Below are 15019 nucleotides of genomic sequence, written 5' to 3'. Positions count from 1 at the left end.
TCCAGAATATATGCCAGGATTTCACTGTCTTTACTAGAAAGGATTCTGCTACGATTTTTTTAGAGGGGTTAATTTATAGGAATTCATAGTTGATGAATGTTAGGTATTAGTAAAAATTTACTATGATCACATAATTGCTTTCACCTGAATCTGGACAATACCAATACACATTCCAAGAAGGAAAAAATATTCTGTTGCTATCTCCAAATCACTCAAAGAAACTGCAGACTACTAGTTAAAGTTGCTCTACTTGTTAAGGCCATTGATGGCATTAGTAAAAAAAATTCCGTTTTTTAATACATAAAAGGGCAATGATGTAATAAATCAAAGAAAAAGTACCCTAAAAATACAGATGAGAGTGTCTGCCTGTTTCTTTGCACCCTTACTTCTGGCCATGCTGACTTTTTAGACCTTGTGATTATCAGTAAATTCCAACATGTAACAAATCTACCTGTATGGAATAAAAAATGTTATTTCTGCTTTACTTGATAAACTACCTTTCCCTTCTAAGAGTAAGATGCAGATTCAATGCCTGGTATATAATTACCTCAGATTTTATAGACTAGTGGAGTGTACATTTTATTTTTTTAAAAATGCCAGGGCAATTTCTTAAAAAAACTTTTATTTGTTGTACATATTAAAACATTGCCACTCGGTAGGTATTTTTCCCCTCCAATAAAAAAAGTCCTCTTGTTTCAACAGTGTCTAGAATATATCACCAAGGAATTGCTATCTAATTGGGTGTGCATTTTATAATGTACAATGTTATATTTAAGCATTTAATTTTACACCAATCACATGATTTTATACAACTATAACTATACCTATTTGTACTTTCATTAGGTTTGTTTAATTCTTCATATTTTTCTAACCACCAAAGTGAATTTCATGGCCTAAGTAACTTATGTAGAATAAGTTTATGTACATAAATATATATGTACATTTATATATATATACGTACACACACACAAACACTTATTAGGTTATAAGCAAAAAAAATAAAGGATGTGATTTACTGTATTAAATATTAATTAAAAAAAACCCCAACATAGTTTTGTTTTCAAATATTGCTTCTAAACTACAGGGTCACCAATTATAATGGTTCTTTTAGTTTTAACTAGTAAGAAGAGAAGAAAGGATATGGAACAGAAAGAAACCCATGTGGTTAATAAATGACCTTTCATCAGCTTCAATGGTAAAATGTAGTCACTATGAGAACCTAAAGTGATTTAGAGGAGAGGTCTCACTTGACATTATGTAAGTACTTTATGTCTACCCTCTCACCGCCAAAATAATACTGTATGTGTGTGTGTCCGTGTGTGTGTGTGTGTGTGTGTGTGTGTGTGTGTGTGTGTGAGAGAGAGAGAAAGAGAGAGAAAGAGAAAGAGAGCGAATGAACATGACTCTACTACTGTGCTACTTTTTCTCTATGTGTAATTTTTTTTTTATCATCAAGGAATCTTCTTCCTTAATTTTTATGGTGATAGACATGATACCTTAGACCTGGTTGTCAGAATACTCATCTGAAGAGAAAGGTGTCACATGGGAAAACACACACACATGTCTTTTATTGAAAATATAAATTCATCTTTAAAGAAAATGGTACGGCGTGCTCTGTTTGTGACATCAGCAACTACAACTTCACATTATGGTAAATTTCCCAATATTCTATCAGAAAAATTAAAACAATGCTTGAACAATTACAGTGTTGGATTTCCTTTCAATGGTTTTTTTTTTTTTTTTTTTTTTTTTTGGAGAACTAAAGCAAATTAGCTCAAGAATCAGCATTTCTGCACTCCAGTTCTTTTGGCTTTATGTGGCTTTTAAAGGAGTATCCCCAGATGAGAAACTTCTAACGCTCCTGCAGAGATGACCTGCTTGAAGAACGGGCTGCCTGATTAACTATTAACTGCTCTCAATAGGATTAGATAATTAAGGACATTGATGACCATTAATTAGGAGGAGGGCACATTAATTTGTCACTGGATAGGGCCCTTACAATGATTTATAGGTTAGTGCTACTTGCAAATGTGAGGGGAAAGGGAAAAAGAGAGAGAACCATTAAGTTACCTTATCAAGTGGCCAGCTAAAGAGGGCAGAGGGTCAAAAAAGGGCCAAAGTGGTCACTTCAGGGTGAAGTCCCAAACACCAAAGCAGTGCCAAGCCACATTGACCATCATTTGGTGATGAAGTTAAAAATATGCTAATTTATTGGTGGCAATTCTCTCTTTTTATGGTTTCAAGCAGTTAAGACAAGTGGCCTGCTTAAGAGCTTTTCATTTGAAAAGAGATTAAACAAAATGGTTTGTCAAGGCTGCTTGGCTGTTTTATGTCTTTGTTAAAAAAATGGCACCGACTATACTGATAACTATCACATCACCCAAAAGCCATCTCTCTCTGAGCATTTATTTCGTTAATAAATACATCAACCCTAATTGCTTAATAGTGCTATGTTCATTTGCTCTTTAGCAAGATTAAGTTGAAATAAATCTTTTGTACTACCACTTTCTGTCACTATTACTTGCAGAGAGGTCCCACAAAAAGTTTCAGTTTTGTGGAAAATTTACTTAAAGATAGCGGTGTAAATTAGAGTGAGTACTTTGTTTTATTCAGCACAGAAAGCAGAAAGGTGACTACACTACTAATAAAAAAATCAGCTTTTAGAAGGTGGATAGGATCCTCTTTTCTTAACCAGGTACAACTGTGGGTAGCACTCACATGCCACATACAAATAAGCACAGCTCATTAACATTTATTAAATAAGCCTTTGAAAGCCTTGAAAATATGCATGTCATATTCATGTAAATTTGGAGCTTACTTTAAATGTATATTTAAAACAAAATCATTTTTGCTATACTCTAATAATAATATGCCATTAGAATAAAATAAAAAATAAGATAGTCTAAAAAATTATTTTATTGCACCAAAAGAATTTAAAAATACTTAGCATAGAAAAAAAAATTAACATGAACCATCTAAGAATTTCATTGAATATACATATGTATATGATTTACCTCAAAACTGTAAGCTGAAATATAAAAATTCTCTTACCTCAATGATGAATAGCTTTCTTTTCAATTTAAAAGCTAAGTCTTTGACATCTGACACATCACACGTCAAGTTATTAAGCCGAGGAATCTGACGTATGTGAATCAAACCTTGTGGAAAGGAATAAAGGAGAAAAATTAAAATGCAGTCATTGGATGCATAAATGAGAATGGTACAGCAGAATACTGTAAATTTACACACAAGCATCCTTCCCTTTTAAAACTGGAGCTTACTACCAGGAGCAATGAAGCAAATGGTGTGATTATACTCAAGTAATCAAGCAGAATAAGATAAACAGAAATCCTTGTGCAAGGAAAACTAATTGCACTTTGGTACAGAAGTACAGATGCAAAGAGGGATCTTACTACTTGTCAAAACTATAGCCGTTTTGTGTGTGATTTTCTCTTGTATTTACAGTAAGCAAATATGGCTATCACCTTGCATGCTGCCCATGGCGCCACTGGGTGATCTTTATTTTATTAAATGCACCAGTAAGCAGCCAGCAAAACAAGGCTTCTGGGTTACCCATAACCAGGGAAACACTCATGAAATGCATTCCATTTTGTACCTTATTAATGACTGCTACAAACCATTGAAGAAAACGACATTTTAGAGCACATTCTAGGATGAAACATTAACCCCTAAGCCATCCCAAGATACTCATTTCTGGGGCATGACAGACCTTCCAGGAGCTGCTATAAGCTTTGTACCAGTGCTAGGTAAACTGTGAGCTTTGGCCCCTTGTCAGTAGAAACACTCACTAATTTTTTCTGACAAGGGCACTGGATGGCTTTTGTGCAGCTTAATACAGTTCCTGACTAACCCAGGGGTCGTTTGCCACAGATGAAGATGTGGAAGATTCTTCAGTGCGTATCTCTGCCTGACTCAGCCCATATTTAGAAATTACTATCCCAAAGACATTGATCCCTAAACATGGGGCAAGAAGGCAAGTCCAGATTTGAATTAAGTAGATAAATCTTAGTTATAGAACTGCTTCTCTAGTATAGAATTTTGTGTGTGTTTGAATGTTTAGTAAGGTATGTATTAGTTTTAGCTTAAAACGGTAAATCTCTAGGTGTTTAACTTTAGAAACGTCCCTTTCAAATATAATTCACTAAAATATCCAATTTATTTTTTGTTAATTTAAAAGGTATTATTAAAAATACAGTTTAGATACAAATTAAAAATATCTCATGCAGAACTATTTAGTAAAATATATTAGAAATAAGCACACCATACTTTGATTTGCACATTTTTCATTTTAAACTTGCATGTGCTTGTTTAGTTAACTATTAAATCAGGAAGCCTTACAGAATGAAGGAATGATTCCTGAGGCCCTTCTTATTAATAGAAACTTTACTGGTCATCAGAATTACCCATTAATTTGTGAGGAATCATTTCAGCACAAAAAGTCATAGTCTTTCAACCCCTGAAATGTTTTAATCAAATTGTTTTTTTAGAATATAAAATATAATTTTACTAAGTTTACTCTTCAACTCGGGTTGTTTTAAATGAAAATAGAAATATAATAAATTAAAAAAATAGTATGTCCAATTATACAATAAGTAATACCTGGGGATATGATGTACTGCATGGTGACTATGGTTGACAGTACTGTATTGTTTATTTGAAAGCTGATAAGAGAGTAGATCTTAAAAGTTCTCATCACAAGAAAAAAAAAATGGAACTATGTGTGGTAATGAATGTTAACTAAACTTATTGTGGTACTTATTTCTCAATGTATACATATATAAAATCATCATGTTGTATATCTAAAGCTAATAAAATGTTACATATCAATTATAGCTCAATAAAAAAGAGTTTAATCTTAATAGCTCTCTTCCTATCATAATGACAATACTATATTACATGAATTCTACATAGGGTCTGGGCATATATCAGACACACACTTAAGCAAGTAAATGATCATGAGGCAAATTTTTTTATGTAGTTTTTGTTCACAGCTTATATTTTATAGGCTTAAAAACAACATACACCTGATCGTATTATTTTATTTTTTAAAGGTTGTATGCTGACTCTTCAAAGCAGTGGCAATCATCATGTAACCTTTTATTTGTAGACTGGGCTTGCCATAGTCCTGCAATCAAAACCTTGCACAATCTTGCAGCAAACTTCAAATAAGCTATTCAGGCATCAGACTAGAGGTTTCCATTAAGTATAGCAGTTCCACAACAGTAACAGCAATAATTAACATTTATTCAGAATAACTAAATAGGTAAAAATCTATTATTCATCACACTTCATATTCAGTTTAGAGCTAAGATATGCATAATTACTAAACCTTTCCTATTGCAAAAGTTCTATGTAAGAACCTTTAATAAAAATCCCTAAATCAACCGAATGACTAAAATATTATTAAAAGCTTAAAAACACGTAAGTTAAAAAGTCTAATTAACTGACCTGTGCATATACTAGGATGGTGATATTTTAAAATTTGTTCATAACTCAAACTAACAACAAAATGAGTAGATAGAGAACAGTCCAAATATACTCACAGATGCCTACTTTCTGAAAATGTGACTGACTAGGACTTTTAAAACATAGTACAGTGCAAATTTTATTATTTATTTATTATATAGCTAAGCTCTGTAAAGTATGAACCCTTATACAAAGCTGCTATTATTACAATTAATATACTTATTTCAAACATGGCTAATAAGTATGACTGACTTCACAGAAAGTTCAAGCCATCGGACAACAATGCACATCTGGCTGCGCCGTGCCTTAGCACTGGGTGTGACTCCTTTCAAACAGTCACCATTGTCTGTAGTCTTAATATCCTTCGGTGACAAGGTGCCAAGGAAGACTGGCCAGGAGTAGAAAACATTTAAGAGATATATTACAAAACAGAATTCATGCCACTGAACAGTAGGTATTATGACTGGACAAGATGCTTCCAGGTACCTTAGGAGGAACCAGGACATGCTATTCTCATCATGAAGGTGCTGCTTACCTTGATAATCTTTATATAATGGGTTGGTTTCTCTGTTAGAACCAATAAACGACTCCAGATGAATGACTGTATCTGACAAGTTTGTAATACGAGCAATAATTGCTTTATTCTGAAAAACAAGCAAACAAAAATCTCATGTTATATTAAAAAAAAAATAACCTGTATACAGTGCCATTAAGCCATCTCAATGACAAATTGTAGAGGAGACAGACTAACAACAAAAACTGGATGAAAGTATGTCCTTAATTGAAAATTCCATGAATAGATGTAAATATTTTATTTTAAATCAAAGCACTGAGGGGGGACATACTTTAGTTTTGGTAGAAAATATATATCAATTATTTTTCTCTTATTTTAAGAGGCAAGGATATTTTTATGCTCATATACTATTATTTTTCAAATTACATTAGGCATTGGATATTGGAAAATGTGACGGACATCAGGATTCAAGAGCAGTAGACAGTATAGTAAATGTATAAGGCCCTACTGTCATCTGTCAAATGGGACCAGATCCCAGTCCGGAACCAGCTGAGGTCATCTCTCATATTAGAAACAGGGAAGGATCCAGCTAAAAGGCTGCAGCATGGCTAGCTCTGGAGTTTTCTGTTTTCTCTTTCCAGATGCTGCTATTTGGCTCTGGTATAGTGATAAAGGCAAAGAAAAGATGGTAGGCAACTAGCACCAGACTAGTAGCCTACCCTTCCCTTTCCAACACACTTTGATATGAACCAAAAGTATTATTGAACAATACATCCTTAAAAAGTTATATTTTAAGTAGCAAAAGTTCTAAAATACCCAGAATTTCATGGCTTTACAATATAATCATCAAATATCTAATAGATTTTCTTGAATAATTTTATTTGATGGAAAGCCTTCATTTCTTTTAATTTGACAGGCTGGTAGGTCAGAAAACTGTTGTATAAGCTTTAACATCCTAGAAAAAAAAATTGTTATGAAGAACTCTATAAGTTTAAAAAAAGTATTGTTTGTAAAATTTTATCATTTGGAAACTTCCACTTTACACACTGGTAATGCCCACCAGTTTAAAACTAACCTTTATAAAGAGGAGAAATGTAAAAACAGTCAAGAACATTTATTAGTCAGAGGCCATGTCCCCTATTAGAGAAAAGTCCAAATATAGTCAAAGATGTTCACTTTCTGAAAATGTGATTGACTACAGAGCTTATTGGTATTCCTCTGCTTCTTAAGTCCTCTTATGAAGATGGTATAAGAAAGAAAAATAAGAGGGCTAGTCGATGTTACCAGACTCAGCAGAAAGTACATAGTAGCCCGTCACTAAACATGTTGAAGCTAGAGGCCCAGTGCATGAATTCTTGCACTGGTGGGGTCCCTTTGGGTGGCCTACAGGAATTGGGCTGAAACCCGCCGTCCAACGCCACCTGCAGCTCCTACCTGCCGCTCCTGCTCATTCCGGCCCCACTGTGCCTGCCGCGGGCTCGCACCCAATCAGTCCCTGATTGGGAGGCTCGCGCTGCCACAGCAGTGCTCACCAGCCATGTGCCCTGCGTCTGGTGCTCTCCCAAGGGGAGTGGCCTGCAGGATCAGGCTGAAACCGGCTCTTTAACATCCCCTGAGGGGTCCCAGATTGCAAGAGGGCACAGGCCAGGCTGAGGGACCCCACTGGTGCATGATCAGGCCAGGGAGGGACTGCAGGAGGGTTCCAGGATATGTCTGGCCCATCTCGCTCAGTCCTGACTGGCTGGACCCCAGCAGCAAGCTAACCTACCAGTTGGAGCATCTGCCCCCTGGTGGTCAGTGCACATCATAGCAAGCAGTTGAGCAGCATTAGCATATTATGCTTTGATTGGATGTTCGGTTGTTCTGCTGTTTGGTCTATTTGCATATTACTTTTTTATTATATAGGACTAGAGGCCCGGTACACAAAAATTTGTGCACTCAGGGGGGAGAGGGGGTCCCTCAGCCCGGCCTGTGCCCTCTTGCAGTATGGGACCCCTCGGGAGATAACACCCTGCTGGCTTAGGCCTGCTCCTGGATGGCAGAGGGCAGGCCCAATCCCTAGATGCAGCCCCTGGTCGGGCTCAGAGCAGGGCTGATTGGGGAGTTGGGGCGCCGCCCCCTATCATGCACAGAGCAGGGGGGATCGGGAGGTTGCGATGGCACCCCTAGTCATGCTCAGGGTAGGGCCGATTGGGGGGGTTCAGGCACCGTCCCGTCACACTCAAGGCAGGGTCGATAGGGAGGTTGCGGCGCCACCCCCTGTCACGCACAGAGCAGGGACGATCGGGGGTTGGGGTGCTGCCCCCTATCACGCACAGAGCAGGGCCCATCAGGGGGTTGGGGAGCTCCCCCGTCACGCACAGAGTAGGGCCCATCAGGGGGTTGGGGAGCTCCCCCCTGTCACGCACAGAGCAGGGCCGATCAGAGGGTTGAGGAGCTCCCCCCTGTCACTCACAGAGCAGGGCCGATAGGGGAGTTGGGGCACCACCCGCCGTCACACACAGAGCAGGGCAGATCAGGGAGTTGGGGTGTCGCCACTGTCATACTCAGGGCAGGGCCGATGGGGGCGGGGTTGGGGTGCCGCACCCTGTCACACACAGAGCCGCAGGGCAATCAGGGGGTTAGGGAGCTCCCCCCTGTCACGAACAGAGCAGGGCAGTTAGGGAGATTGTGGCCCTGCCCCCTGTCACACACAGAGCCGCAGGGAGATCAGGGGGTTTGGGCGCTGCCCCCTGTCACACTGATCCCGGTGCTGGGAGGCCTCGCAGCTCTGCTGATCCCGGTGCTGGGAAGCATATTACCCTTTTACTATATAGGATAGAAGCCTGGTACACAGGTGGGGGCCGGCTGGTTTGCCCTGAAGGGTGTCCTGGATCAGGGTGGGGGTCCCCACTGGGGTGCCTGGCCAGCCTGGATGAGGGGATGATGGTTGTTTGCAGCTGGTCACACATCCTTCAGGGTGGGGGTTCCCACTGGGGTGCCTGGCTAGCCTGGGTGAGGGGCTGATGGCTGTTTGCATCTGGTCAAACACCCTTTAGGGTGGGGGTCCCCACTGGGGTGCCTGGCCATCCTGGGTGAGGGGCTGAGGGCTGTTTTCAGGCTGGCTGGTGACTGAAGCTCCCAACCTGTCCTTTTTTCCTTTTTTTTTTTTTATTCTGGGCCAGCTTTAGCTCTGAGACTCGGCTCCAGCTATGAGACCTCTGCTGCTGAAAGCAGGTTTCTGGCCTTTGTTTACCTTCTGTATTTGAAACAATGTTGCGTTCCTGCTGGCTAAAGCCTGGGGTTTTGTTTAGCTTCTATATTTGTTACAATGTTGCTTAGAGTGCAGCTGAGAGGCCTGCAAGGCAGGCGGGGAAGCTTGGCTCCCTCTGTTGCTGAAGCAAGCAAGCCTCATATTACTTCCAAGCTGCCTGGCTGCCGGCCGCCATCTTGGCTGGCAGTTAATTTGCATATCATCCTGATTAGCCAATGGGAAGGGTAGCAGTCGTACGCTAATCACCATGTTTCTCTTTTATTAGATAGGATGACTGTTTAACTCACATCTAGGGTTGTACTTGAAACTCCCCCATAGGTAGAAATGTGTGCTATATAAAGGATATTTCAGTCTATGAATTAGTGTCCTTAAAAGAAGTGAAAATAGTTATTCTTCATTGCCTTTAATACTTTCAATCAAATGAGCACCAAGTATAGAAAAAAAACAAAATTTGGAAATGCCTGTTTTTCCTAAAGCAATTTTTCACTCAATGGTGAGAAAATAATCAGATTGATTCCTTATTTTCAATTCTGTGTCACACGGGATGGTCTTACTCCAGGAATAACAGGACCTTCAGAACATGCTCCTCTCAATATTTCTTTAGCCAAAGACCATTAAATCAAACCCATCCAGGTTGGGTTTCAGCCAGTTATTCTTCACCCAAACAGAAATGTCTGCCAGACATTCCAACAGCTGGGAGACAGTTCACAATGAGTCAACTTGAAAATGATTCATTGTACTGAGTACTGAACAATGTTGGGGTGGGGGTGGGGTGTGGCTGGGTTGGTTGTGGAGGGTGAGAATGAGTGAGAGATGAAGAATAACCATGTGGCTCTCCCATTAAGAAGAATCTTAGATAACAACCAGCAGGCTCTTATCATTTCATTTTTAGGATAAACTCCACTGGGACGAGTGCTCTTCTCATGGACCCTCTGATGAACAAGCACTTAAAAAGGCTACTGACAAAATTTCTTAATCAAAAAGGTCAGATTTCCTTTTATTTATAAATAGAAGACTAAGCCTTTGTATCTAAATATCTGAATCTAAAATGATAAAAGCCAGTTTTTGTTAGAACTCAAATATTTAGGATTTCATTGATATAAAATCTAGGGCTTTCTCAATTATATGAATAATAGAAACTATGGGGCTTAAGGGTGGGGTTCATCTTCCATTCTAATAGTATCCTGTGTATTTACATGGCCAACCTGACATTTGTTTATTTCAAAGAGGGGTTTCTTACTTAATTTAACCTTAAAATTTATGAGTAACCTATTTAAAACTCTGTAATATTTATCAATTTTATAGGTCTTTTTAAGGTAGTTTGTGGGACATAAAAAATTAATTTCCACTTTGCAGAGGAAAACTAAAGAATTCCAAATGTAAAAGATGTGTATAGCCTAGATTTCAAATCTCAAAATTTCATAATATATATTTCATTGGTTATATATATATAAAGTTCCCTAAGTTTATATCATAGTTATTAACTTATAAACTAAATTCTATTTTTAAAGCTTTCATGAAGTATTTGCATAAGAATAAGCTTTTAATCATACTATTAACAGAAAATAATTTATATTTAACAATGACCTTACTCCTTTCTGCATAGTAGTTTATGTGATGTGGAAAGATTGTGAAAGTTGTAAAGATATCTGAAAAATGTCTATAGAATCAAAAACCCTGGAAATTACATAACATCAAAAAGCCCAACTTTATTGTAATTAAAGGTATATAACCTTCCAATTATCTGTAAAAGTATGAAAGATATTTGGGTATGTAAATGTATACATATGTTTTAAAAAGTTAAGATTGCGTTACAGATTACTCCAACATTCATAAAGAGTATGGTCTACTGATGTAATCATACCTTAAAACCACTGTTGTCAAAAGGTCTTTCAAATTACAATATTAATACTAAATGCTTTTTTAGATAAAAGGTAGGTGAATTTGCTTGAAAGAATCTAAAATTAATGATTGCAAAAAAGTCCTTAAAATACTAATTACAATGTATTTTAGGATGAATACACTGTGGACAATAAATTGTCATAACATAACCTGCAATGCTCAGAAAGCTTTAGCACAAGGATCTGAGCAGAGGCCTTGACACTAGAACTTCCACATTCTCATCCTAACAGATTCTAAGAGTTTTATGTGATTAGCAACATACACCTCTTTGGCCTATAGTATATGTAGTTGAAAATGGAGAAGCAAAGGTATGTTCATCAATTACTTAGGCATACATTTGAATGTAATTTTTAAAAATGTTGAACTTGTTACTTTACAATTCCCAATGAAGAACATTTGAATAAGGACATTTGGGACTCACTAGTATGAGTAAATTAATGATTATACTGAATGCATGGCATAATGACACACCCAGGCATGTACAATGACACTGCCATCTCTCCTCCTTGCCCATCTGGATGTGAAAGTCTAGGATGGCTCAAAAATCCTTCTTATATTAGACAAATCTCCCTTCGCTCCTAGGTGAAAGTTGTCAGCTCTGGATAGTAGCCAAGACATGACTAGGAGGGAAGCCAGGAGAGAAGAGAGCCAGTGTCCAGGAGTTTTAAGAGTTTGCTGGCAGACTCAAATAGCATTGTATTATGTTACATAAAAGGGTCTTAAAATGTTCTGTTGCAGTGTAATTTCTTAATTATTTAAGTTTAAATTATGTCAATGCTATTACAAATAAAAAGGCAAATCAGATTGTCCAGTTGTCTACTTTCAAGTCCAATCTCACAAAAACTTGAGATTTTGTTTTGATTGTTCCTGTTTTGGTTTCATAGTATGCCTCCTGTTTGCTTTTATAGAATGGTAACCACTTTTACCAGGACACACCAAATTCACTAAATGGATTTTAAATAAAGGAAGATTAATTTAATGCTCCCTTTCAATTAAAAACTCATTAAGCCCACACCATGAACTTTGTGAAGAGATAAAAATTCAACTACTGCCATATAAACTCCCTCTATTTTTTAATAGAAAGAGTTTAGATATCAATTTAGAGCAGCCAAGTGACAATCAGAATACCCCATACTTTAAACTTTCTTTGACCTAATTATCTCAATAATATAAAAGATTTAGTACATAACGAAACAAATATACTTCCTGGGAAAAAATTAATTAACCAATCACTTAATTATCAAGAAGCTTGAAAGGAATAAACCAAATAACATAAAGCATTTATGCAATGCCTTAAATAAGAGTTAAGTTCTTGGATTACTCAAATAGGAAAGACAGCAAACACAAAGTATGAAGAGCAAAGTCCCCACTGAGTATGGCACACACATCCAATTTGGGATACATACACAAAAGCAGAGTAAGTTAACGTTGAAAAGTTAAAGAAATATTTAAGTTGCTTAATGTTTGACCCTATTACATGATATGATGTGAGTGTGTGTGTACTCAATAACTCAAATTATAACATTTTCTGAAAAATAATATGCATAGGAACACAGACTAAAGTGTACACTTTGTCATGTAATTAAAAAAAATAATCTTGAATAAAAGGATAAATCTAGAGATTTTTAAATCTAGAGGTTTTCCCATACTTACTAAGTTCTTTATCCTATAGAAATAGAGACTACGACATAACAAAATTACTTTTACTGTTTGTAATTTTTTATAAATCCCCTTTCTTGCTCAGAGTTATCACTTATTTCTGCAAATTAGATTTTTATTTTATTTAAAAAATTGGATAGTGGGAAAACAATGCTGTTCAAATATTTTGAGTTTAAGAAAGAATATACTTGTATAAAATAAAATTATAGTAGTACATATTTATAATATTAATAATATTAATACCTTAAGGAAGGTATTAAATTAAATCTTTCCACATTTAACACTGAACTTTATTCAAAGTCATACACAGTTTTAAAATATAGAGAAACTTTGGTAAGCTGACAGTCATGTAGCGAAATCACAAAACAAACACATTTTGATTCCATTTTCTAATGCTTAAAAGATATCTACAAAGGAACTAATGGTAAATATACTTAACCTCAAGGGCAAAAGAAATTGCTGAGTAAGTTGCCAAATTTTGCTAGGATTAAGCAATGGAGCCACGTTGTTTTGTGTCTCTTATCTGATCAAATACTTGGTATTGTAAATTTGGTATGAAAATGTTGGCTCTTTAAAACAAGCATTTTTAAAAGAACACTTTCAGAAACATTATTTACATTTACACTGGCCTCAAACACTATATGCAACATTTATTTATATCAGTTTTCTTTGTAACTTTAATTCTATAAAACATTTGTACAATCTTACATTCTGAAAACTCTTATAAAATGGAGTGAACAAAATACTGCAATGAATAGGCTAAACAGAATAAAGTATGATATTTTTAATTAACTTTAGGCATTTTCATAAACTATACATATTCTAGTTTCATATTACAGAAATTATTCATACAGAAATTTGTCTGTATTTTTGGCTTCAAAATGTTTTATGGTGTAACTTCCTAAATCAGAAATTTGTTGCTTACTACTTTTCTCTTGAAATCTTTAAAATGCTATTCATGTCCAAAAGCTCACACATACCCTGCCCAGAAAGACAATCGCGGATATCCAAATATCAAACAGAGCATCCAGCTGATGTTCGTGATGCAGTGGTAGGTTAAAGATAGTAAAGTTTAAAATCAGCTTAGAATAATCCCATATTGAGTATAAAATTATAGCCTGTCATCAGGAACAGGCTGACAGAGCCAGGTCCAGATGGGAAACTGGCTGGGAAAAAGCTGAGGCAGGTGGGAAAATGATGGGAACCTGACGGAAGACAGGACTACTCCCTCTGCTGGCAAGGCTCTCACCTGCTTGAATTTTTAACTAATGACAAGCTTTTCTTTAATTATTTAAGATATAACCAATAAATTATGTAAGGTGTTCCTTAATTCAGTTGGCTGCTCTGTGTTTGCACGTTTTCAAACTCATGGTATCTTATTTTTCACCAAATTAACTTGTCAGAAATATAAGGATCCAGTGTTTCACCAGGAGGTCCAATTATTTATCTTGTAATTTAATTGCATCATAAAAATAAGCAAATGTAGCATTGCTTTTATAATATAAGGCCTTCAAAATTAAAGACCAAATTGTATTTTTCAATATACATACTTTTTTGAAGAAAAAAATAATCTTGGGCTAAAGACTTCAGAATTTCTTTTTCTAGCTCTGCATAATGCCCCGTAATGAAATAATATAGAAATGAACCATATAAATCAACTATACAGGGAACAAGGAAACAGCATGTCACAGCAAAACAGCATAGATGTACAGCGCCAAACTTATCTGATAATTTAATGATCTGAGTTTACAGATATTATGTACTAATATGTAAGAAATTAAGAACTGATGTTTACACAAACATTTGTTAAATTTTACAGAAAAATTATTCAATATTTGATTTCCAATGTAAGTTAATAGCTTCAGCAAAAACATTTAGTAAAAATCTGTTGTAAGATTTTGGACTACAACCAGAAGCTCCCAGAACAGGAGGGATCAGCTTTTTCACCCACTGTTCTCATCTGAATCCTGGCTTAAAAGCGATTCCAGCTCCCAGCTTTCCAGAAGGCTCCATCCCAGGAATCCCTGCCTGCCATTTGGTTTGCTGATTTTAATCTCTCAGGACTTTCTTACAGTGGCTCTACTATGCTGAACTGGCACTTGCTTCTAGAAGTGAGTTATTACTAAACCTGTAGGTCAATTGTGGCACTAACAACTCTCTGGAAGCTTTCAGCCACAGTGTACAATTTGCTAATCTAATTAAAT

General features: G+C 36.6%; 1 protein-coding gene across 2 annotated transcripts in view; it reads right to left on the bottom strand.

Annotated features, from left to right (window-relative positions):
* Positions 1 to 15019, bottom strand: part of ELP4 (elongator acetyltransferase complex subunit 4) — a 176652-nt gene that overhangs the window by 107088 nt on the left and 54545 nt on the right. For both annotated transcript variants that reach the window (XM_059709198.1, XM_059709199.1), the window contains exons 8-9: positions 6023 to 6131; positions 3052 to 3158 (exon numbers count right to left, since the gene is read on the bottom strand). In XM_059709198.1, coding sequence (XP_059565181.1) covers positions 3052 to 3158; positions 6023 to 6131 — 216 coding nt within the window. The remainder of the gene's footprint in view (positions 1 to 3051; positions 3159 to 6022; positions 6132 to 15019) is intronic.

Source organism: Myotis daubentonii, chromosome 9, assembly GCF_963259705.1.
Source record: "Myotis daubentonii chromosome 9, mMyoDau2.1, whole genome shotgun sequence".
Taxonomy (NCBI): domain Eukaryota; kingdom Metazoa; phylum Chordata; class Mammalia; order Chiroptera; family Vespertilionidae; genus Myotis; species Myotis daubentonii.
Note: the sequence above shows the minus strand (reverse complement) of the source record. Positions and strands in the feature narration are given on the sequence as shown.